This window comes from Bombus pascuorum, chromosome 8, assembly GCF_905332965.1.
Source record: "Bombus pascuorum chromosome 8, iyBomPasc1.1, whole genome shotgun sequence".
NCBI lineage: Eukaryota > Metazoa > Arthropoda > Insecta > Hymenoptera > Apidae > Bombus > Bombus pascuorum.
This window is the reverse complement of record NC_083495.1, coordinates 16,407,120-16,433,962: the sequence shown is the minus strand read 5'-3', so window position 1 is coordinate 16,433,962 and position 26,843 is coordinate 16,407,120. Positions and strand designations below refer to the sequence as shown.

At 31.6% G+C, this 26,843-nt stretch overlaps 3 protein-coding genes across 9 annotated transcripts; 2 read left to right on the top strand and 1 right to left on the bottom strand.

Moving 5' to 3' along the window:
• Positions 1-1,168: 1,168 nt before the first annotated feature.
• On the bottom strand, positions 1,169-7,356 carry LOC132909901 (alkylglycerol monooxygenase-like). 2 transcript variants are annotated; one of them, XM_060965122.1, is made up of 9 exons: positions 6,682-7,347; positions 6,295-6,419; positions 4,765-4,916; positions 4,580-4,683; positions 3,451-3,613; positions 3,203-3,354; positions 2,688-2,822; positions 2,072-2,185; positions 1,169-1,977 (listed from the first exon to the last, which is right to left on the bottom strand). In XM_060965122.1, the coding sequence occupies exons 1-9, from the start codon at positions 6,802-6,804 to the stop codon at positions 1,714-1,716; spliced, it is 1,332 nt and encodes a 443-aa protein (XP_060821105.1). In that variant the 5' UTR covers positions 6,805-7,347; the 3' UTR covers positions 1,169-1,713. The 2 variants fall into 2 exon arrangements, 1 of the variants encoding a protein (XP_060821105.1); XR_009658638.1 differs by lacking the exon at positions 1,169-1,977 and adding an exon at positions 2,338-2,606 and having other exon boundaries at positions 2,089-2,185; positions 6,682-7,356.
• Positions 7,357-10,174: 2,818 nt separating this feature from the next.
• On the top strand, positions 10,175-14,828 carry LOC132909883 (nucleolar complex protein 2 homolog). 2 transcript variants are annotated; one of them, XM_060965072.1, is made up of 12 exons: positions 10,175-10,412; positions 10,546-10,717; positions 11,482-11,720; positions 11,824-11,936; positions 12,042-12,151; positions 12,226-12,383; positions 12,464-12,688; positions 12,785-12,973; positions 13,063-13,182; positions 13,256-13,387; positions 13,625-13,840; positions 14,271-14,828. In XM_060965072.1, the coding sequence occupies exons 2-12, from the start codon at positions 10,570-10,572 to the stop codon at positions 14,763-14,765; spliced, it is 2,145 nt and encodes a 714-aa protein (XP_060821055.1). In that variant the 5' UTR covers positions 10,175-10,412; positions 10,546-10,569; the 3' UTR covers positions 14,766-14,828. The 2 variants fall into 2 exon arrangements, with proteins under 2 accessions (XP_060821055.1, XP_060821054.1); XM_060965071.1 differs by having other exon boundaries at positions 10,176-10,412; positions 10,563-10,717.
• A 156-nt stretch (positions 14,829-14,984) lies between these two features.
• On the top strand, positions 14,985-25,822 carry LOC132909881 (uncharacterized). Of its 5 annotated transcripts, none has more exons than XM_060965069.1 (13): positions 14,985-15,509; positions 17,970-18,073; positions 18,151-18,225; positions 20,029-20,113; positions 20,252-20,431; positions 20,590-20,630; positions 21,373-21,532; positions 21,643-21,755; positions 21,839-21,974; positions 22,679-23,291; positions 23,691-24,148; positions 25,097-25,295; positions 25,395-25,822. In XM_060965069.1, exons 3-12 carry the CDS (start codon positions 18,223-18,225, stop codon positions 25,258-25,260), a joined length of 1,953 nt encoding a protein of 650 aa, XP_060821052.1. In that variant the 5' UTR covers positions 14,985-15,509; positions 17,970-18,073; positions 18,151-18,222; the 3' UTR covers positions 25,261-25,295; positions 25,395-25,822. The 5 variants fall into 5 exon arrangements, with proteins under 5 accessions (XP_060821052.1, XP_060821051.1, XP_060821053.1 ...); XM_060965068.1 differs by having other exon boundaries at positions 14,985-15,517; XM_060965070.1 differs by lacking the exon at positions 14,985-15,509 and adding an exon at positions 15,530-15,784.
• The last annotated feature ends 1,021 nt before the right edge of the window (positions 25,823-26,843 follow it).

Below are 26,843 nucleotides of genomic sequence, written 5' to 3'. Positions count from 1 at the left end.
TTCGCAAAATCTTGTAACTTCTTCTCTGTAACATCCTGTACAATACTTGCATATACCTAAGTAAGCACATAAAACTATTTATAAATTTTATCTGCCGAACAATCTGCTGCAAGGCATATATTCAAGTTGACAATGCCGTTTAAACACTTGACTAACATTACTAAACGATTAATGGCTTCATTATTTTTAACTTGATTTCTAAATATAATTTTTATCCATATTAGTTTCAGCAGAAATCAATCGTTACACAATTTTTATATTTATTTCCTTAATCATGATTCATAACTTGCGCATTCTAAACATACTTTGAACAACGAGTATCTAAACCTGTTGCATACATAAAAGAAGGAATAATTCAGGAATGTTAAAGCTTCCAATTTTTTAATCCAATCAAATACTTTGTCATAAAATTACGCATAAAAAATATTTGGTAATTATTTATAAAGGGCCCACCTCGCCGATTTCGATGATTTTTGAATATGTCGTAGAAATTAACATTTTGAACATTATACATTCGCATTACAAACAAAAGATAAGAGCTAGGCTTCGGTTGGTTTTTGTATTTGTTGGTTCGGTTATTGTACTCGCTCGCCTCAAGGCTGCCGACAACACTTACGCGTAGACCGTCACAGATGCACAATTACACGCACAATTACACGCGCAATTCACTGTAGCGATACCGACGATCTTTTTGCCAATGTATATTTCCATAAAAGATATAACTTAGAAAACACGAAGCTGGCTCCCTGCTGGGGGTAGCCACCCACATGCTATACTTATTTTATTTTATTTTTTTTATTTACCAATGAGATATAACACTTTACCAAATGTCCTTCAGGACAAATTGTAAAAAACAAAATAAAGTAAAAAAAAAAAAAAATAATGTATATTTCAGAAATTAAGGCCAAGTGGGGATTATATGGAAAAGTTATAGGGAAAAGTTGTTCAAAATGTCGATATCTAGAACATATTCAGAGATCATCGAAATTGGTGAGCTACTTTGTTAATAATTGTCAAATGTTTTCAATGTTATACAATGATGAAACAAGTACACTGAGTGTAAGAAAAAATTCTATTTTTTTGTGGTTTCTATAGAATTCAAAATACCAAGGAAACCTGTTGGAAATAAAATCGCAATGGATCAAAGATTTAAAGGAGGCCAATGACGTAAGTTCAGGTAGAAACCTGATTATTATAAATCAAAGTTTTATAGGTCTTGTTCACGATTTTTTTCATATATAACGGCAGTATACATATAGTAGTATATACATGATAGTTTTGATTACTATATTAATCGTATTCAAAAACTTATGTTATTTTCTTATTGCTTGTAGAATAATTTATTCAACTTTTTTATGTAACGATCATATAATACTCTGAAACGAACGAGTACTGAATACGAAAGACATTTCATTATGTATATATTTCTATATTATTTGTGAAAACGTTTTGTAGAATTGCGAATATGCCTATGTACAGGATACAGCTAGTTTTTTATTCAAACGAGGATAACTATGGATAAACCCTCACGGTCATATCAATAAATACTTAATTTCTATGTTCCACGATATTTATTGTTTGTGAGACGCGTACAACAATGATATCGAATAATGTATTACTTGTCACATAAACATCAATGTAATAAAATAATCACATATAATGTAAATACGCAATTCATGTGCAAATATTGTCATCGTGCTCCGTAACGTTACTTTAACTCCTATATCTTCCCACATTTATAAAGTTTGATTTTACCGTATGAAGAAAATGTACAATCCAAATGCAAAACGAAGTTACATATACGTAATAGATATATAGATTTATCGAACAATATATTCTGGAGAAACTTAAATAAATAAGGCATCGAATGAATTCCAAAATTCCAGCATATTTTGATTTATCAAATAGTAAACCAATAGTGGTAAGAGCAAACAAATTATTAATAACGATAAATCCCGATGACATGGTCCTTAAATCCTATATAGAAAAGTATTAAATATTTTAAAAATGAACGAGTACAACGTTCGAGCATATAACGAAACAAAGATAATTGAATTATTACGATCCTCACCTGTGTTTCCTCGTATATTTGAAGATGATGATAAACAACTAGGCAAAAGTGTATAATTACGTAAATGTTTTGCCACTGCGGTATATAATTATCATATTTAATCCTAGATGTAACCTATTGGAAATAACGACAATGATATTATTACCATAAACGTGCTTTGAAATAAATGTATTTATGGTTATGAGATTCAGCGATGATGTGGTGAAGAATACCCATAGTAAAACCAAACCGGTTTATGTGGTCTTGTTGGTGATTCAAACTAGTACCTGTGTCATATCGGCATTCGCTGTTATATACCAATTACATAAATCCATTAGTATTCTTAAAAGCGAATTATATATTCGTAAATATTATTTAATGATGCGTCCGAACGTTTGCAGCGAGCTCATTTTACTTTCATACAAGTACTTTCATACGATCTAATTCTTTTTCTATCGGTTGAATTATTCATAAAATATTGTTGGTAACGTATCAGAAAATAATGCAGTGTACAACAGGAGATAGTACTTTTTTCAAATACATTTGTGAGTCGAGTCTAATAATAACAGTAACGATATGTAATACCGATGATAACGCAGTGGCAACAACGTAAAAGCGTATAAAATATAAAACTTACATTAATTTTATATTTATCCAGACCTAAGCGAGGAATACCTGGAAACCAACTAGGACCTTTCCAGATAACACCTAACTTGTCCATAAAAGTTGACATCCGTATAATCTTTTTAATTAATTCTGCAGTGTAAAATGTCTATAACAATACAAATTTATTATATTTTATATTAGCAAATGAAATCTTTATGCTATATACGAATGCGTTACATATACTGGACTAAATATATCTGAACGTATATCGAACAAACATGCATTGTTATAAACAACATGCATTGGTATATTAGAGGCAAAATTATATCGGTGCAATTGAAAATATTCGATATATTAACAAATTAATCTATAAACGAACGAATTAAAGTATGGATTACTACGGTTCGTTAAAATATACATTAGCTCTGAAATCATGTCAATCGAACACGTGTTTGCATAACTGATTGTTAGTTTATGTAACAGAATGACCGTTCGTTTCATTAACGGTTAGATAAAGAGATATGGTCTAAACAGACATGGCCTTACCTGTAAATACAGGGGATTAAAAGATCGAGCACTAACAACTAAGCCATAAATTATCTCTTCCTTTTCTTTTTCTCGCATGAATGTTCCAAATAATTTATCCCATATAATGAGAACGCCGCCGTAATTTTTGTCCAGGCAATATAAATTGCAACCTATCCACGATATATAATAATTGTAGTTGATAATAACCGTAATAATGATTATTAACAATATCATTCAATATAATATAAAATCAATCTGTCTTTTACCATGATGTACACGATGGTGTTTTGGTGTGTTGAATATTAACTCGAACGGTCCAAGATCATCAATGACAGTCGTATGAATCCATAATTGATAAATTAAATTAAACTGATTATGTGCGATGAAATGCGATGGCGGTATAAACAATGCAAGAGGTAAATATAACATCTGTAAACAGATTACACACATGTATCTCTGTAATATAACGTGGAATAACATTTTTGCACATTTGCTAATTTTTGAAGATAATGTCATATTTCGATTCTCATATTCTAATATCAACGCATGCCCTCTTATACTCGATACTTTATTATTATATTGTATGTATATACTCGGTATTTTATCTTTAGAGAAAGTTTATGCTATAACGTTGTAACGTTTATGCAAGATTATTTATTTATAATTACAAAATTACGTCATATCGATAGAATATGTTTTAGATATTTCAGGAAGATGTAATTTACAAAGATGCGATTAACAGCAAAATTAAAGCATCGCGAGATTTTCGTTGAATATATTTTCTCCTCCTGAACAAAAATCGTACGTTAATCTGCCTAGGACCAATTCGAAGAATCAAACCTCTACTAACTTCAACCTTGTTGACAATAAATTGATTTTAAGGGAAATATTACAACTTTTCACTGCTCGTACTAAATACGAGGTTTCGATCTTCACATTTGCAGCGATTTGAGTCACGAAAATAATTGTTCAATTTCCGACGCACACATTTAGTTCCGTAAAATTGTTGAGAAAAAACAGTATCTTGACTTGTCCATCCTGCTGACTAGTGTAAAAGTGTCTACAGCGATATAAGTGATATAAATAGCAAAATACATTTAACGAAAGTAAATTCGCTTTTCTTGTGTTTTTTTTTTTTTTTTTTTTTTTTTTAGTGTTACAACAATTCAGAGATCCATACCCTCTTCGGCAAAAATTTCGAGATCTTTCAATTTTGCTGCCAAATGTATCTTTGAAATCGTTTGGTAAATTCTTTCTTTCATTGTTGGCTCATTTACATATGAATGAAAAAAAAAGAAACCAATGTGTACGCAGATATGCGAAACATCGAATTTCCTTTCTTTTTTTCATTTCGTAGCGTGGAACATATCTGTATGTAACACGAGCGATACTTACGAAATTACACCAGTGTTGCAAGATGGATTGCCGCAGACCAACCGCGAGATTGAATTCTTCGCTGCTATGATGTACTTGATGCTGAGCCCATAAAAAGTGTATCTCTGTAAACGGGCGAGAAACACTATAAATTTGTCAAGTAGAGGATGGACAATCACACACACATGGTTGGATAGGAATTTAACCGTGGTTACTGCGGTGAACCCAATAGTAACAGAAATCCACCCCCACGGCAGTGATACACCAAGTCCATAGAGAGTTCCAAGGCAGATTCCACCAGCGACATCTCTCGTAAATTACGATGTACGCGTAATATTCGGCACCACGGAAGAGAGTACTGGAAGGTATCGTTGAAGATATTAGAGACGGATCACCAACTTCATCGTCGAGACGTTAATTAGCAGATAATTCATTTACAAAAAATAGTCCAACTTATTTCGGTGTTATTATTAATTTGCAAAGTTTGATCGCGATTTTCGGTCGAAAGATACGATGATACTTCGGATAAGATGACAGGTAGTATATGTTGATGCGATTACTAGACCATATGAAAGCATACATTGTTTTGTAGCGCACATCAACGGGAATGCACCACGTGCCGTGTCGATTAAAAATACGCATTAAGATCAGTAGGACGTATCTTTAAAAAGATCATATTCGCCATTAAGAAAATCTAATTTTTGTTTCATTGGACTGGATAAGCAAAACGACTTTACATCGTTTATGTGAAAACGGAATTTGTGCCTTTTTTCGTATCTTATATCGTGCTACTATATCTGCGTTTAAGTAAATATAAAATTAAATTGTACGATTACTAAAGGTTTCTGATTGTTATGTTCTATTTAGTCGCCGACGAGAAGGTAGCGTCAACTGACGTTTAATGCAACTGGCGGTAAGCTCCACTTTCGACTAACCTGCTATGTGCGGGAATACTGGCACGGGAGAGGATTGAAGTTGTTCGAAAGTAGATTATCGATATAAAATGATTTATTGAAATCTTACTCGATTTCGATATTGGCAATTGACTGACGGATATGAAATTCTTCGGTTGACAAGTGATGATTCTTCGATAGACAAAATGACTACTGACTCTTCGATGGACGAACGCTAATTTACTCGATAACCGAACGATAAATATTCTCATCCTGACTTCTCTGAGTCGCTACATTTATATCCGTCGGAGATGAAAAAACGTCCTTATAAAAAAGACAATTATAAATTAAAAAGAAAATAATAGTTAGATGAGTTTTCGCAAGATATAGCTTTTAGCGGCTTTAACTGCCTCTCACTTCAAATACTGTAAACGCGGTTTCGAATAAACGTTTTAAATTACTTCGGTTTAAGAGAATTTATTAATTTTACTTTCGCGCTACGGATCGCGTTTTAAACTTGAGTTATTCGCGTTTATCTTCAAGAATCGTATTCGATGATGTACTTGTTTAGCAATAAAAATGTTTTAAATGCTGTTATCGAAAAGTTGTAAATCGGTATGTTTTATATATGAAGCAATAATTATGAAGAAATTCGTAATTCCTAAAACGATACACATAAATATAACAGGACTGTTCTTTCATTACCATTGAAATTCATAAAGAAAGACTTTATTTTATCGTTGCACTTTATTTTCATAATATCGTATCAATGTTTAAAATTTGTTTTTCTTAATTGCAACGGGCGGTAATTGCGGATACATTTAAAAAATTACCTATGCTTACCGGCTAGTTTCTTGCAATATCCATTGAGACAAGGAAGTCACTTGATCGTTCAAGCGGAATCTTTTCTTCTTAAAAGCCAGTATAATATGCTCAAATACGATAAGGACCAAAAATGGTAACCATACCTACGTATACATTTATCTTATCTTAATTGATGCAATGTTTATGTTTGTTACAGTGTTATCGATAATGTATGTATCTACATATTATTTCATAAACTTCACAATATACGAAATTTTGTCTTCTTTACCGAATACCATATTAAAATTTAACGCAAAAATATGCAAAACTTACTATTCGTTAATTATATAAATAATTTTGCGGTAGCACCGGTAAAAAGAGACGCGTTTCGCGCTTTATATTATTATAAAATACAAATGTAGTTACCTGCTGCTGATAATCGGGAACTTCGTGTGGGAATTCGAAAATCGTCTCATAGGGGTTAACAAGATACCAGAGTTTGCCTGTGTGTTTTAACTGATCGATCAGATCAGCCTTGGAAATATTCATTTCGTTCGTTGCTATAGTACGTTACACTTTGACGTTCAGATAATTTCTGTTGAACAACGAAACAAAGTAAACCCAGTGAAGCGCTATAACTCCATCCGATTCTGTTTTAGTCATCAAACTGAGCGCACGTATCGTTTATATATGTAAGTTCGAGCTAACCGAGGACACGTGAGTATGTACGCGCGATGTTTCTTTCACGGCCGTATGTGGTAAAGGCGCGACAATGAAGATAGCATCTTATTCGAATTAAACTATGCTAAATATATCGATGGTTGCTAAAAATAAAGATTGAATGGAATTAAACTGCACTCTGCGACACGTCTTAATTTCACAACACGTCGCATCTTAATCTCAAGCTCCTCGTATTATTAACGAAATGATCAACAAACGTTTATCTATTGGACGTTCGTGTCATCTATTGGATTGGCCATCTAAAAGCAAGCATTACCAATAGAGTAATGTAATTTAAACTTGTATCGATTTCTGTTTGTATCGTATTCTTTGATACAAATATTATTTTAATTTTCGTCGAAAGCTATGGTGTAGGTACATTGGTAACTAATCTACTATAAGCTAATTAAATTTAATTTAATTTTAATTAACTTACAGCTTAAATTTCACTTGAATCAAATTTAAACTGTAATTGAAATCGTTGAACGTTGATTAAAAGATACACGCGATTTAAGAGAAAAGAATTAATCGCTGAAAAATTTTTTGCCATATTTTCTGGAAATTACAGACAATAATTAACTAATATAAGTTTACGTGCATGTTGTATATTTTGAAAACGTAACGAAGACGATAAGAGACTTTACGGATTGTTATAAACCGCTGTCTTCTCCCATTTTTTTCAATATTACATGGTTTTCTCGATATTACAGATAAACAATGATGTCATAAAAGATACGTTGGAAGAATTTATAAGAGTAGGAAAACGCATGATACACCACTGTATGCAAACCTTCAGTGTGTCAGACGCTGCATTGGCGGCAGACAGGGTGTTTCATAACGCGCATTAATTATCCTCGCAAGAGTGGGCAAACCAATAAATTATACTACTGCCGTATGCAAGATTGTTTGTACATTTCGTATGCCAAATTTAATATTTCGGTTAATTGCACATAACGTATAAAGTTGCTATAAGATGTTATTCTCATTTTGAACTCGACTCCAAAATTGATTTTTAAACAGGAAAGGATATACGTACGTATAATGGAATGTAAAATAGATTTACGTTTTTCAAACGGCTTTTGAAAATCAATATTTGCTACGTACATGTGTATCTAGTTTCTCTTAGTTCTAAGTTTCAGCTGCATTTGTCACGTTCGTTGCAAAACAACGAAAGATTTATATCTTATAAAATATATATTTTTGAATAAATGTAACAAACTTTTGTCTTTCGATTCAAGTGAAACAACTTCTAGTCGTTTTGCGAACCTTTTCTCTTATTCATTTATCTGTCAGAGCGAGTGTCTCGCAGAAGAATTTACTTAGAAAATATCCAAGTGGTTCGCATCAAGTGAATTCTTTCGTATCAAAATTTAAAGAAGCAATCGATTTTTTATAGATGTCGTTTAATTCTATGTCCTATACATCCATAACATCATTACGTACTTTAATCGCAATAGGAGCTCAAAGCAGCCAATTGGTTTCATACTAATTTCTTAATTAACGATAACGCTGTAGATTCAACTATCTCTCTGGCAAACATTGCATATATTTTAACGACGCGGTTCTTCTATTATCTATCGTCGATACGCTTTATTTTTCAGTATGCTATGGGAAGTAACGTCTATGAACGTCAAATTTAAAGACCGTAATGACGATATAAGAATTGTTTGTCGCTTTCTTTATTTAGTCGATTAGGTGTCTACACAAAAATCAACAAAGGTTATCTAGGTTATTTACTATAGTTAAAGTAAATAATTATTTAAATAAATACCGTAGTAAGATCATGAACAGCACTTTCGAAGATATTTCGTCAACTGCTTGGGATGAACGAAGCTTAACGCTTTTCAATAGTAAATTAGTTCCAAATTTTGACATAAAAGACTACTATTTTATTTACAAAATTTAATGTCAATTTGATATTTCGCGAGGATATATGTTATTTAAGAAAAATTATCTCAATTTTTTTGTATCTTCATATTGCATCTTTTTTAAACGTACACTTCAACGGCTCTTATATGTGTCCATTAAAGGCACGTACATGAATACGTATATGAATACATATATGAGCATATATTAAATTGTGTAGGATAAAATACGTAGATAAGCGAAACTTGTCGATAATTCCATAAGTCGGCATAAGTGATAACGTTAGCGAAAATTGGTTCGTATGAGAATCTCGTATGATAAGCATAATGCAGTATTCGAAACTTTCCTGTTACTTGTATTTTTCGATACTTCAAGATCATTTCCTACTTTTTAAACGAAGATTTAAATCTTTTTACGTATCGGAAATTGTAAGTAATATTTAAAAAAATTCAGCGATTTTTAGAGAAATATAAAGCCAATGAACAGAAAAGTCTCCGATGTTTCGTAGTTGTATGTATATATGTACAATATATATGCATATGTCATGTTTACTGCAAAAACTCGTAGGATAACACTGAACAAAACATTATTATCGTTCTGTGACTGTCTTAATCTCAATTATTTCTTAATTACTCGTTATATATCAGCTTTTTACGTTACATTAACATCTTTTTTAAACTCGGGTTTCCAATGTTTTAAAAATTATATCGTATCGATAGTATCCCCTGTTGGTGGTAATCGAGATCATGATCCTACTAACATTGTTTAGGTAGCGTGCACAGCACATTGTTAATCTATTTCTTCTACAGTTTGTTACGTAATGAATTTGCTTACTACCAAGTTATTTAAGACTTCTTTTCTTTGGCAAATTATTGTTGAAATATAGGTATTTTTCCTTAAAATAGAAGAGTATATTGAGGAAAGAAACATGTTATTTGCGAACAAGATTTTACAAAATCTGCGAACATAGCGATTGCCTGAAACACGTATACACATTATAATAATGTACGACATCTTAATTATCGGTATAATAATTCGAACATTTAGTAGTAAATTTTCTTAATTTTTAATTCAAATATTATTAAATTTATTAACTATTATACGAGTATTATGTAATTATAAATGCATCTGCATTAGGCGAACTCAAATGGAATAATAATTTTACAAGTGTAAAGAGGTAATAAATAATTACTTCCCGTCCTTCGAAAAATTAATTTATTTATTTCTTCTATTGTTTATTCGTATTGAAGATGTATTATTACATATCTTTGTTGCGATGATAATTTTAGAAAAAAGATTTTTTTGAAAAGATACCTCCTCGTCCAGTTGGTGAAGAGCACTGAAAGTACTTGATGATAGGGATGGTTTCTATTTTATCAACATCAAAAGTTATGTCAGGTACCTACAGTTACCAACATTAAATGTTATGTTATTGATTAACCAAGTTAAGCACGTGGGAAGTTGAAGTAATGTCTAAAACGAGCTAGAATCGTGAACATTTTAATCTAAAAACCAAAAATATAATATAAAATAAATAAACAGTATTCTTATCTTCCTTTTATTTTTATATGGTACGTATCATATATTTTATAAGAACATAATATCAAACTAAGAAAATAGAAGTAGAATTTTTATAGGTTATATTTATTGTATCAATATTATTTCTTGAAATTTATTTGTACATATGTATAAACTTATGTTTAGCTCGTTTCTGCTTGCAGTTAAATCATGAAAATGGAAAAGGCAAAATCTGTAAAGGGAAAGACAAAAAAACTTGTTACAAAGAAGAGAAAGCAATTAAAAGATGCAACTATGGATGACTTCTTTAATCAAGTTTTAGACGACGAAATAAATGGCGATGATAATAATGAACAAGGTACTAATGAATGAAAGATACGATTAAATAAAGTAAATAGTCAACAGCGTTTTTATATCATTTTGGTTCAAAATATCCAAAATCATACATTAACCTCAAAGATACATTTGAAATTTTGGCACTGGTGAAACAATTACTTTAAAACGTTGATAAATATTTTTATTTATAATTGTGAATAATCCATTAAAATTAGATATATCAAAATATGTGGGATTAAAGGGAATTTGAATTTAAATTATATAAGGACGATACGTGTGTGACATGTGTATAATTTGCGTATATTAAATTATAAATATTGTGTCAATTTTTTAATAGTGATTTTGCAACGATGCTTTATTTCGTGATTATGATTCTGATTGAATGTTTGTGTAAGTTAAATAATTTTAAAGAAGGAACAAGTAAAAATTTTCTGTGTTGTAGGTAATTAACTATAAAGACATAGTGTGTATATCTTTTATACTTAAGTATTCTTAGTAATGTGCAAAAAGGACTTTTTATTTGTATATGTATAACATCTCTGAAAAATATAACATACTATAATTCGGTTTAATTTTAATCATTAACATAGATATTCTACAATCATGTGTTATAAGCACTTAGCTTCTGAAAAAGCTTATGCATTGGATATATTATAAAAAAAGATGATATCTATAAAACATATAATATATGTAATATATAATTGAAAAAAGATATTACTTTATTTTCTTCAGAAGTCACAAAAAATTATATTTTATTTATACAAAACTTTATATATTATGCAATAGGTGAAAATACTTATGAAGATGATGCCAGAAGTAGCGAAAGTGAAATGGATCCAGTAGAACATAAGAAATCTTTAATGAGATTGAAGGATACAGATCCTGAGTTTTATAAATATTTAAAAGAAAATGATAAAAATCTTTTAGAATTTAATATATCAGACGAGGATGATGATATTAATGATGACGATAAATCTTCATTAAATGAATTAGATACAAAACATATACCCAGTAGTCATTTAGAGGTATGAAAATAAAATATCTTCATATATTAACGAAACCAGAACTATTTGATATAAAAAATAAGAGAAGATAGAAAAATATTATTTGATATGTATAAAATTTCAGGTTGCTAGCGATGAGAGTGATTATGAAATGGATCAAGGCAGTGAAATAAGGGACAAACGAAAAGTCACATTGAAATTATTAAAAACATGGCAAGAAGACATTCAAAAAGACAAGTACTGTTTTATATTAGTAATTCATTTTATACCACTATTAATTAAACTGGTTGCATTAGTTTGTATATATGTACTATATGCGTCTGTATATATATAACTTTCCAGATCATCTAAAACGATTAAATGTGCTGTAGAAGCTTTCCATGCCGCGTTAGAGACTGTAGCTGAATCTGGTGATCCAAAATCCTTACAATACAAAGTAGAGGGTGGTGCAGGTTGGTTTTTTTAACATTCAATAGTAATATTGAATAAATGTATTTTCTACTTCAGCAATTAAAATATTTTTTAGTGTTTAATGAAGTTGTACAACTGTGTGTACTGTATTTACCGGATGCATTTAAGCGTTATTTAAAACTGAGTTCGGAAACTCAATCTCAAATTCATAAGCTTAAACGGTTTGGAAAAGTAAAAAATATTCTCAAGTCATATTTGGCAGATTTAATTAAGGTAAATACCATTACTAATATTTAAATATTGAGCATGGTGGATTTTAATCATTGTAGCTATATATGTGTATTTATTTATAGATTTTACGAAATGTAACATCGTCTAATATTCTCACAATCCTTTTAAAACATTTACATCAAATGTTACCATATACACAGTCATTTTCATCACTAACTAAGCCATTATTGAAGATTTTGTTGAAATTTTGGTCAACTGGAGAAGAAACTGTTCGTGTTGTTTCTTTTTTGAACATATTACGTATTGCGACCAGCAATCAAAAATCTGTTTTAGAAACATTACTTAAGGTAAAAATAGAATTTTACTACTATATTGGTATTTATAATATATATAATAAAAATATAGTGAGGTACAGTTAATATTTTTAAATTAATATGTTGCAGGCGATGTATGTAAAATATGTTGAAAATTCTAAATTTGTATCCCTTACAACTTTACCTGCAATAAATTTTATGAGACATTCTTTAGCTGAAATATATCTGCTTGATAGCAATTTAGCTTACAATCACGCTTTCTTATATATTAGACAGTTAGCTATTCATTTAAGAAATGCTATGACTTTAAAAAAGAAGGTAATATTATTTACAGTAAAATACTACGTATACTATTCTGTTAATATTATGTTTTATTAATAAATCAAGCTATATCTAATGCTTTGCAGGAACATTTTCAAGCTGTGTACAATTGGCAGTACATAAATTCATTGAGATTTTGGTCAGAATTGATAAATTTATCAAAAAGTGATTCCATGTTACATTCACTTTCATATCCTCTTGTACAAGTGTGTACTCTTATTTTCAATGTTATAATTTTTTTTATCAATCAAATATTTAACATCTATTATGTATTTACAGATTATTATAGGAACTATCAAAGTAATACCAACGCAACAATATTATCCCCTGAGATTTCACTGTTTACAAATGTTAATAGATATTTCTAGAGAAACTGGAACATTTATACCTGTATTACCATTTTTATTAGAGGTATGATGTGTTAAAGTTTTTTGTCAGAAAAGATGAAAAATAATTTTAGAAATCAATTGTAGTATTTTGATAAATAACGCAAATATTTAGTTGGAAGCACCAATTTCATCGTTTAACAAAAACATTTTCCATTTTTTTCATTTAAAACCCTTAAATATATATGAATCCATTTATAATTGATGTCACTATAGCAATATTTAAATCTTTTGTATATTATAAGATTCTTTATGTTTGCAGATATTAAATTCCTACGATTTTAATAAGAAACATAAGGTAGTATCGATGAAGCCAACACCCTTCATTTGTATCTTAAGGATGTCCAAGAGCCAATTACAGGAAAATGGTTTTAAAGACAATCTTATTGATTCAATATATAAGCTTATCTTAGAGAATGCTGCGAAAGATAGTCATACAGTATATTTTCCGGATTTATATATACCATGTATAATACAGGTAAGTCAATTATTTATATTTGAATAGATGATATAAATTAAATAAACGAAATTATACTATTATACTATAAATAAACTAAAATTAATATTGTCCTTTGTTAATTATGGATGTTTTCATTTGATGAAGCGATAAAGTATAATTATAGTATGCATACTATATACATAATAGATAATGAAGATATTAAAAGCTTGAAGCACTGATTTGATTCTCATATTGAAATTTATGAATTACATAGACACAACTTGGTAATATCCATAAACATTTCAGAACTCAATAGTACGTACTGTATCTATATGTTCTTATCTTTATCGAACGAACGTTGACAGTATTAATCTTAATTCATTCGTTATAATCGGATTTTTTTTATATCAATGCAAATATATGACACTTCGAACGGAGGTTTTACACGCTTACTCGTTTTTGTTTCTAGCTAAAGGCATTTTTAAAGAAATGTCGCATAGCAAACTATTGTAGAAAAATGAAACAGCTGTTGGATAAAATTGAGGAAAACAGGAAATACATCGAAACAGAACGTAATAAAACCGTAATTGATTTAAAAAATATGCAGGAAATAAAGAACTGGGAGAACAAGATAAAAGTGCAAGGTACATCGTTATCGAAATTCTATAAATCTTGGGTAAAAATTCACCAATCTCAGAAACTTAAACTACTTACGAAGAACGAAGATATCGCTGAATATAGTTTACCAACTATAAGAAAATTAAAGAAAGGCAAAGAAGATAAAGAAGAAAGCAGCGATGAGAGTGATTTTGATATGAGGATAAAATCCGACGAGGGAAAGCCTGAGAAACGTTCTAGATCAAAAAGGAAAAAGCTGAAAGTTAGCAAAGACGTTAAGGATATTGACATACCTAAAGAAAATACCGATATCGTGCAAGATATCAATAGTGACGATTGGGACTAAATATAATTAATTTTACATTGTATATGACAATAAATAGATATCAGTTTTAATTTTATAAACGAAGCAATGCTTTCTCAGAATTCGATGTATCGTATAATAAATGTTTTTATAGTTCTGAATAACGAACAAAAATTACGTAATTATTGATTTAAAGTTAAAAACAATATACTTTTATTAATTTAAATGTGTATCATTCCAAAGATATATTTCAATCTTCTAGGTATAAATTTTATTATGAGATAGATATTTGACGTTTAACATACGGCCGTTTCAAATAGAAAAACAGATTATCGTTTATCTGAGATATCTCTCGTCAGACAATTTTTCGGCTTCTATCGTTTATTGCATATCGATAATGTTTATTATGATAAAATGATAAAGTTGTTTAAGAGAAATTGTGACGGTATTGAATAGGTGCTATAACTTATGTGGTGTACAGCAACAGCCACTGATTTCTAAGGTGTCGCTTTCTGATAGTCTATTTTTACCGAAGACGACTCAAGGCAGTCGGGAAGTTGGTATAGCGACGGCTAGGCGCTATTATAAAGCATCCTGTGCTTATGCAGTAATTCATTCAAGTGAACGTTACAGATAAGAAAAAAAAATTTGAAGGAAGAAGAATCATAGTGTTTCGATTGTTAAGAAATAAAGGTAGAAGCAACGAGGGAAGCTTGACCAAGCATCGAGCTTGTCCTTCGAACGATCAAGCATTTGGGCGACTCCATTGGAAGAGGATTCGGTTACGTATGTAGGTGAATCGAAAAAAAAGCAAATGTTTGTCGAACGATGTAGCTGGAGCATGAAATTTTCCGTCACGTTTGCAAGAAATTTATGATAATCTGTTTGATATAAAAATAAATATCTATTCTGCGTTCGGTTTCTTTGCCATAAGTCTCGAGCATGAATGAGCCAGTACCGGACGATGCTGGTGACCGCTAGCCACTAAGTGCCGCGCTGACGAAGTTGCCGCGGTTGTGTGTGCCTAACCGGCCAAGTCCGTGCGTGCCAGGGAACATTTTGTAAGATGCGATTTTGTCTTTCATGGCGAGGGAGCCTTCGTCGTGAGATTCGTTCACTTTCCGTACAGTCCACTTCGTTCGGAGTATAGTACGCTCGCGGGTTACGTAAATTCGCAAAAGAATTGTCGCGAAAAGGGAAACCGCCTCAAAATAAGGAGGAAAGGAACGAGCGAACTGTGCATAGAACGTCGAAATGAGGAGGGCACCGTTCGATAAGTAAATTTTCATTTCCTTCTTTCTTTTCGAAAGGCAATTACGAAGAAATAGAAAATTAGCGAGAAAAAAGGTTTCTCACCGCGTTCTTACTTTTTGTGAAAGTTTTGGGTTATATCCTGCGACGAAAATGTAATTTCAGTCAAACTGTGCTTAATCGTGCGATGCTTCGATGATTAAACGGACAACGTATCGCTTGAGATCCTTCTTTGGAGTCTTTAAAGTCCGAAGTATACGAAATTTTAAATAATATTACTTTAAATATCAATGGTTAACGTCAACCATTGGTAAATTTCTTTATATTCCTGAGGATAGTGGAAAAATATTTTAATTACATAATATTAGGAAACGATAAGTAATAGCGTTAATCGTAGAAAATTTGTTCTTCACGTATAATTGACAATAAACAATTTTTTGAATTAGACATTAACATTATTTTCGATCGGTGGGGATATTCCCTTCGATAATTCGTTCAGTTTTAAAACACTCGAACTTCTGCCGAATAATCTATTTAAAGCAACAGATCGATCACGTTATTCGTAGTTAGAATGTTAACACGGTAATATTACTTTAAGTTATAAAAGATGTTAAATTGGAAAAATTTTCTAAAGCGTCTCAAATACATTTTTACACGATTCCGGAGGATCTGACGTTAATTGAGAATAATTCGTGTTATAGGCTTTATAGAAATACAGTAATTCCTTTTAATTATTTCCGATCGTATCGATATTGTAAAAAGATACAAGTCGGAATTAAAATTATACAATATTATTCAAACACGGAATATAATAAAAGTTCGACGAGAAACGAAACGATCGAACAGAAGTACTCTATTGATCATTCGTTGATATTAATAAATTCTAATTAATATTTATATTTACGAATGCAACGTTGATAAAACTATTTTTCTTACGACTAAATTATCTACAATCTTCTACTAACAACTTTCTTTCGACTCTTACCTTATATTTTACATTACGATATTTGAGCTTTTATAAATATTAATTGATTCACTTCTTCTAAGTTTACAATTAGTCTTGATTTGTCTAAATATTTTTTCGATTAACTTGCTTTCTAATAAATACAGCACTGGTAGTATACCCCGAACGCAAACGCTCGAACTGTTACTGCGTATTACGTTACAACAGATAAATTTAGCATTTCTTTTGCACAGAACCTTATTGTACCGCTGCCAATACTGCAACGCGGAATTAATTGGCTGCTTGGAAGAGAACCAATTTCCTTCGATAAGAAATCGGATTTATCCGATGTCATATATATATATACATCAGATTTGTTGTCGATACTTTTTTTTACATTTGTATACATTATTTATCTTTTATTAAAGTTTTATTTTTGTCGGATGATAAAACAAATAAAGATACAATATTTTTTATGCGTTCAATTTTTTGAAGAACGTTTCGTTCAAATAATATCGTTCACGAGATGAATTCTCGTTGAATTTTGCACAGTTTCACTCTTCTTCCTTCTTTTATAAATACGTATTACGCATAATTTTACTAACTATACACACTGTGTCTTGATTAATCGGAACCATCGAGCAGATCTTTGCACTAAAATGTTTCAAGTTAAATAACATTTTAAGTAGAAAGTGCTATTACGTTCGTTTTAAATATACGTACAAATTATACTGTGGTATTTATGATTTGTATAATCTTTTATACGTTGTTATATTTTTAAATTGTCAAAATAATATCATTTAAAATTTACGTTAGCACTGGTTATGGAAAAAAAGAAACGATTGTTTATTTCGTGCCAGAAATGGAACTTTAAAATTTAATTTCATCCATTTAACGGTGAAACTACGTTAAAAATAGTTACGGCAGTAATATCAATATATTTTTTATTCTATTGATTTTCAAAGATCGATTTATTATAAGAAAGCAAAGTATATAGCGAAGATCGAACGGTTTGCGCGAAAACATAGACTAAACAGTTACCATTTCGGCAGACACAATAACACGAAGCGGAACGTTTTGAGCAACACGTACAGTTCGTACAGAGTCGCGTCCGAAAATTCAAAGGATGCAGAGTACCAGTACAGTGTGAATTACGGTAATTTACAAGGAAACAATTACCTGCAACGAAGCGTCTCTGCGGACAATGTTGTAATACGTTCCCGTGGTTTTAAGCCCTCTGATAGGCACGATCCTGTGAAGAGGAACTTTCTCGAGCATCTTACTTCGAAAATACTGCATTTCGATATGGTGAGTATGTATATTGTATTTACATTACATTATCGCTGAAACGAAGTCTATGGTATGTTTGCGATACGGATAAGATTGTTAAGATTAATAATAGCAATTAATATTTGATTCTTTAAATATGACTTAGCTTCGCGTCGAGCACAATGATGATAATCGATACGTTTACAAATATTTACGTTGAATTCTCTTTCTCCTTTGTCCCTCGTTCTTTCTCTATTACAAAGGCACGTTATTTAAGCGATTAACGCGGTTTTAGTAATTCAGTTTAGGAAACATATCATTTACACTTTTCCATTGACAAATTGCATTTTATGCCTCGATCGCAAAAGCAATCAAGATTTTACGACCCATAAATTGCCCTATTTGATGTAAAATTAAACTAGATTTTTTCGAAAAGTTTATTTATTTAGAATTGAGAATATTCATTTGTTATTTAAACAGACGCGTTTATCTCTTTATACCCTCTTTGTGTTCACTTTATATTCGCTTTATCTTGTATTACAAAACATGATTGCCCAACGATTAACATTTCAAAATAAATGAGATTCTCTCGTACCTGCGAGACATTCGATGGTTACTTTTCCGGACAATAGAAATATTTATACATGTACATATATGTACTATTTAGTGAATATGGAATTAACCTATAATAACTTCGTGACCGTGGCTCTGTAAACTTGCCCAGTTTGTATTCGTCAGCTTGTTTACATCCATCTTATCTCTTTAAAATTACTCTATTACAAATGCAGTTCGTTTCGTCAGATATGTAGGTTTTAAGATGCACAGTTCTAGAATAACGAATATACTATATATATGTGGTTTCATTTAGACTATTAAAATTACAAATAATTAATTAATCTCTCACAAAGGAATAACTCTATGTATCAAACTTTAGTCGTAATATTTCTAAACGTAATATCATTTACTCTTATAAATTTTGATATTAATCATACACTTATAGTAGTAGTATATAATACTATTATATATATATAATACTATTAGTTATTTTTACATACATACTTTTCGTGACGAAATAACGAATGTCATTTTGATAGATATATTTTTTTAATCTTTTTATTACGAATTTTAATCTTTCCTTATTACCTTTAAATACGTATATACCTTGAATATTTGTTACTCTTTAAATAAAATTAAAAAATTGCGTTGCTTATTCGGTAATCTAAGACCGTGAAAAGCAACAAAATAACTTCCATTTGGTTGCTGTAGCACTAGCAAATCTACTGTACAAATATAGTATTCGATCGTCGATGATTCATAATTACTATTATACGTATATTCAAAGTATTAATTTCTTATGAGTAACTTTTATTAAAATGTTATATGAAATACATATTAAACTAGAATAATCGCGCTAAAGTAAGAATCGTGAAAACAATAATACGTGTACTATGCAAAAATCTGTTTGCAACAAGGTTTCACGAAAAATACCAACAATGCATTCGCTTAACTAACACGCATTCAACTGTCAACAATGTGAAGCTTGTTTTAAATAGGCGGGATAGAAACTTAAAGTAGAAAAACGAACGTTCGCTTTCGTTGTAATTTATTCGATATAATCCGATGATAAGAATTCCAAACAATTAGCGATCATCGCAATAAAAATAAACGTCACAGCTCTATATACTAACATACTATATATATAATACTATTGTAACGTATTATACTGTACGTTACTTTTATTGTATTTATATATTCCCAGTACTTCTTAAACCATTTTTAGATTTATATAAACTTTCGTATTTCTCGATATTTTTATTAAACCGACTTATTTTTATTTCAAAGGAGAGCAATGGAAGTACACCGGTCAATTTACAGAAATTACTCACACCCGCCGCAGATTCTCAGGGAATTATGCAATCCAAAAATAGTAAGTTGCAATCCAAGAATAGTAAGTTAATACAAAATATTCGAATATTAAATTTTAAGATAATATTTATACTGTACATAATATCTTTACGTCGTCGTGTTATAATTGATTACAAATATAAAAATTTTCTGCACGCAGGAAAAATGTTTGCGTCTTCGTATTTTTACGCGCCATCGCATCCGACAGTTGAGGATCAAGTTGAGCTCGCCCGACGAATTTCGCATTCGTTGAGCGACGTAAAAAATATGAAAAGTAAAGGTCAATCTATGTATGTGAACAGAAAGAAACGATCGGTCAAATGGATTCACGACGGCAATGGTAAGTACGTGTATACTGTACGTATATGCGTGTAACGTTTAATAAGTTGAATTTGATGAACAACACCCCCTTTCAGCCCACACCTATGCGCGATACGTTGCGAATATCTATAGATCTTATTAAAATTTGTTTCAATTGTCTAAATCGATGAATTACAGGTGTAGAAGACGTGGAAGAGCCTTTGATACCTGTTCATAGAGTAAGTGGTGTGTGTTCGAAATTGCAGTGCGTATTTTTACATACATACTTTTCGTGACGAAATAACGAATGTCATTTTGATAGATATATTTTTTTAATCTTTTTATTACGAATTTTAATCTTTCCTTATTACCTTTAAATACGTATATACCTTGAATATTTGTTACTCTTTAAATTAAATTAAAAAATTGCGTTGCTCATTCGGTAATTTAAGACCGTGAAAAGCAACAAAATAACTTCCATTTGGTTGCTGTAGCACTAGCAAATCTACTGTACAAATATAGTATTCGATCGTCGATGATTCATAATTACAAGCAAGCGTATTACAAATTTAAAGATTATATTGGATCGTTTAAATTTATCTTCAGCGCGGTTGACTTTACACCTACTTGATTAACGCGGAATTTCTTTCACGTAAAAACTTAATAAACGTATATCTGTCGAGAGACGAACTTTCTTGTAATATTTGTACAACTCGGTTTATGTGACTTACTGTTTATGTGATTTACTGTAAATTGTGTTTTAAATATCTATCAAAGTGAAACTGGTTAGCGAGATATAGATATGCAAGGGAACGCTCGTTTCTACGGTTTCGATATATTCCTTGCAAAAATATTTCTTTCTGTTTTTTCTCATTAACAAACTGTAATCGTATATGTATATGTGTACCATAATATCATCGTACTCGTTAATATACCAATGCTATGCGCAACTGTACCTAATTGAAAATGTTGTTTCAATAGGAGAAAATTCCTCTAAAATGCATGATGAACCCACATGGAAAAGTGTTGGATATACACGGTATTCAAGCTTTGGGAGAAGAAGTGAATATCGAGCCAGTACCGAAGAATCCTGAGAAACTCTTTGATATTGTTCGCGATTTAAACAATCAAAGAGGCCGTGGTAATTTACACGTATTAACGGTTTTATATCGTTACATCTGGCCGAATCAATGATATTCTATTACGCTTTCGAAGAAACATCGTTTTTCAATATGTATAATCGATTTACAGGTGCTGAAATATTTGCGAAACGTAGGAAAAGATCTGAAAAATGGGTCGTAGACAAAGATCAACCACAGATACCGAGCACTCCTGGTATGCCGAAAATGTATCCTGGTAAACCGGTAAGGTTTATACTTTTACAAACAACATAGCGCGTTAAAATAAACGAAACGGACGTTAAACGAAATTGAATTTCGATTAACAGGAGATGAATGGCAGTTCGAAGTTTACAACTCTACCTCCTCTTACATCTATAGTACCTGAGCCAGCCGTTGAAAAATCGTTTTATAATCCTTTTACCGTGGACTTGTCTTTAGATGATACAAATCCACCTGCAACAGGTACGCAACTTTCGAACAAAGATATATCTTTTTTATCCTACTACGCAATCTAGTTGGCTCGTTTCTATTTGGCAACGCTCCACGCTATTTTCTCGTTTGTTCGAATTGTTTTCGCATCATGAGCAAATATCTAACAATTTCCAAGGACTTAAGTTCGAGGTAAACTACTTCGTATCTATTTTTGGTCTGTCTAAGCTCTTCTACTCTCTCGATTTTCTTTTACTTTCCATGCAATTCTACAGATTAAATTACGATATATCCGGCTAAAAAAATCGTTCTAAGACGTTAAAATGATCAACGTGTTCTATACATACCTACGAGTCGATGTCAGACACGTCTGCTTGAGATTTGTCTAAGGTTCAACAACCTGGATGACTTCAATTGGCAAACGACATCGATGTTATTCAATCGATGCGAAACTACCGCCGCGTTCTTTTTAGTTGTATATCTAAAATAAACAACTATTTGTACATCGGTGCCAACCGATATCTTTGTACCGATCAAAGCTAACTAGACGCGGATTAAAGCGCGTTTACGTTCAATTTTCCTAAACTTTTCCAAGCGGTTATAGTTACGTGTCAAACGATTGATTCCCTATAACGTTAAGGCGTCGAATCTAATTAACCGGAAATGTCTTAGAAATCGAAAAAACGGAGCAGAGTTTTGTACGTTTTAACCATTAGAGTTTCCTGCAAACGTTCCAGGCCGAAATCAATATCGATGTAACGGTAAAGAGTGCAACCACCAGACCGAAGTGAAAAAGATTTATCTGAGAGAAGTAGCCGTTGGCACTGACAATGACTTCCCTCTTGACAAATCTCGATCGTCGATAGTTGAGAAATCACGTCGAATCACTTTCGAACCTGATACCGAACAACGTAACATTTATCACAGCAGAAATGGCGTTAACGAGAATACGACATCATCGATGACTACTAACAGACGCAATCACAATTATAGCAAAGCTTCGCTGAATAAATCTAATTTTTCTAACACGCAGCACGCTACTAACAAAGAGATGAAAAATTATATGAAAGAACAACGGATCACAGAGTGTGTGAAGAGCACGATCAGCGACAAGGGGAAGTTCGTGAATAATCGGCAAGATATCGATAACGAAGAGAGCGAGTACACGCCAGTTCCGGTCAAACAGTTGATACAAGAGTTCGAGAAAACATGTAGACCGGTTCTGCAATACAAACAATTCAGTCCGAAGGTTATCCCAATTATACGACAATCTCCTCTCGATAACGATATAACGCGATTTTTTGAGACGCAAAATTCCGTTAAATACAACAACGAAGAAGAACACAGGAGGTGAGACACAATGCCATTTAAATTTCCTTGCTCTTTCCTTTTATTTCCTCTACAACGTTTTCTTTTCGATTCGCGCGTTATGTGTTTTCTCGGTATCTTTGAACTTGATGCCATTCTCATCGTTTAATCGTTCTTGTAATATCTCATATTGAAATATGATCGCACATGTGTATACGTAAAAATAAGCAAATGCTTGCAAGCATCAAGTATAAGTAGAATACTACACTATTTATGCATAATGTTCTACCAGTAGTAAATTACCAATCTGTTCAAAGGTATAAGCGATTCTTAATTCTTTAATTTAATTGCGTTTTATCGGAATAGCGTTTCGTTTATTGAATTTTAATCGAACATTGGTCGCACGGGATTGCAATATCATTTTAATTGATTACAACGCAGAATAACCGAGCGACAAAGATACGAGGAACTCGTAAAGCTTCAAGACCACTGTAACAATGGTTACGTGTCTACCGATGATACAGAGTACACGACCGACGAAACCGACTCCCAGATGAACGATTACAGCGAAGAAATAATCTACCGAGAAAAATCCGAGTCCTCGAGTATGATGAACGGCGATCAAGAATATTCGTCGACGTATCGCGAGGAGTGTTCCAGTCGACGTCGATCTGTTACTTCCGAGGAAGTAGAAAACTTCTGCAACAACGGTGACGGGAAATTTGTGAATACAGAGTCGGAAGTGCCTGTGGAAGCGAAGTCGTTGTTACTCTCGATGATAGCTTCCCAAGAAGATATTTTGGAAACTATTAAGCATTTGCGCAGCACACCTGTCCTCGACAACTTATTGCATGGTGTTTCGCCGGACTGTAAATTCACTGACATCTGTCCGGATGTAGGCAAGTTTAACTCGCATGCGCTTCTATTTTCTTGTAACAACTAACTATTTACATTTTACGCCTGTTTCACGAATATTCATCCTTGGGCTACCAACGCTAGATAAAATACTATTTCGGGCAGTAAATAGCGAATAGTCAGTTTTACTTTAGATCGTACGTGTAATTGTAAAAGTGGAATATTTTATTCGTCGAGAAAAGCTTCTAGAATAACGTTTAAAGCTTGTGTCCTATCCGAAGAATACTAAAAACATCGAGATTTTATTTCAGAGTATTTCACTAATTCTAGTTTATTCTCTATCCATTCACGGGCATTGAATATTTGTATTATCTCTGGAAATATCAATGTACACTCGATATCTTTGTTAGTGTAAATATTTTTTCAGTTTCTTGGTATTTGACTCGTGGAAAAATCCCATGACGATATTGCTGACAGCGATCGAAACGAATATCGAAAAGTTTTGCCTCCGCTTGAATAAAAAGAATAAACGCGAGGACACGTCCTGATGAAACAACAGTGGAAAGGAACTTTTAATTTTTACTTTTACTTTTAAAGTTACGTATCTTCCTTCGCGGCAAACTCCACCTGTTCGTCACAGCTGAAACGCGGATCTTTCGAGTATTGCTTTAGTTTCGAAAACAGTGAAAATCATTAGATGCCAAGTCTTGATTGTATGATGCATGCGGAAGCACTGAAAAGCGAAATTCACATCGAAATAAAGTAACAAAAATGCTTAATAATGTACATGCCAGCACAGCTACGATGAAGTGGAGATATCGTACGATTAGAAAGAAGTTGTTTCATCTGGATTCTGAAACGTCACAACGGAGGCAAAACTTTGTTAGTCTACCCTCGTGTATAGCTCAAACTGCTCCGTAGTTACATGTTTGGTACAAAAGCGATCGAAGAGGAATGTATAATTTTTGTAAATTTAATCTATTCATTTTCAGGTAAAAAGCTTTATGAAAGTGATACCTATACAGGACCAAAACTCGCTAGCGTTCACAATTTAGCCAATTATAATACGGCACCTCGAGGCTGGGATCAGTCGTTGACATATTATCGGCCGATTAAATTCGAGAAACCGCAAGAAATTGTTTATTCTGATTTTTAGTGATAACTTGAATAATTACAACATTACATAGACGGGTACGTATCAACTTTACAAGTTAAATTTCAATTTTATTTAAAGGAGCAGCTAATTTTTAATTCAAAGAATCTGACTGAAAATTATTTTCTTTTTTACAGAAAGCAAACGTACAAAAATTGTAGAACTGATTTTCAAATTTCGCGTTACACATCATTTGAACTTTTTTCCCTTGTTTATAACGAAGTTACCGTTTCTTTTCATTTTCTCTTTTTTTCTTTTTTCGTTTTTGATTTTATCAGATGCAAGATAACGTTGATGAAAATGATTGTCGTAAATAATGATAGAAATTCTGCACTATAAAACTGTGCGGTACAGACATATTGCATACGTATATATATATGTGTGTGTATATATGTATATATGCACATATATATATATACGTATCTTGAAGCTTTGTTTTGCTTGATATAGCTATACATACATATATATGTCCCATTATTCAGATGTTGATCCTTATTTATGCTTCCAGCAGTGTTATTGCATTTTACTTTATAATATTGCGTAAATAAATGTTGTTTTCATAACAGTAAGGTGTATTTTGAATATTTCACATACTTTTTTTCGATAATGATTTGTAATTTTGAAAAATCTCAAATACCTTGTATTACTTTCTGATTGTTTGACCAACCGACTGTTATAATAAAATTATTTTGTACAAGATTTTCTGCGTTTTGTCTAAATACGTTTCTCATTAACATATGAGAATACCGAATAATACAAGATTATCGTAGTCGTAGTCATAAAGTAGATAAATTCCGTTTTGGGAATCAAAGAAGATTTCTCGTAGTTTCTACGTTAATTTTCAATTATCTTTTTATAGGAACGAATATACGATTTTTCTGTTTTACTGCGAGATGATTGACTTTCCTAACCTTATTCCCATTCGACGTGTTCTTGCGAAGATCAAACTTATAACGTTCTTATTAATTTTATAATTTGAAGAAACAAAGATATTTCGTTTACACGGACTTGGCTAACTTGAAAATTCCAAGTCACATAATTTTTCTAATAAATCGATACGAGTTTGTCGGTTACATTCATCTTTATTTCACTATTTGCTTTAATCGAAATGTCAGTGAGTAAAGAAATCGATGGACGTGTCCCTGTAAGGTATATTTTGGTAAATACCAAACATTTGACAGTCGCGTTTACATCTATAATAAAATTTCAAGTACTTGTTGTTATTTAATGTTATGACATTCTGATTTTCTTGTTTAAGTATATAACGTCTTGTAATTTTTATCGATATCACTTATAACGCATACACAGTGTATGATAGAATCGTATGCTCGTTGTAACGATAGCTACGCTGATTTTTGCATAAGTACAATTGGAACGAACGTTACTGGTAACGCTGCAATTAATTATAATACTATTTATAACATTTATTATTGACAGCATGCATGTATCTGAAAGATAAGATACACGTATAGCGATACATTTAAATTTATTCCTATACACGTATAAAATTATTTATTCTTAATGCGGTAAATTTTATAAAAGTTAAAAAATACCGAAAAATATGACAAGATGAGGAAACAGAACAT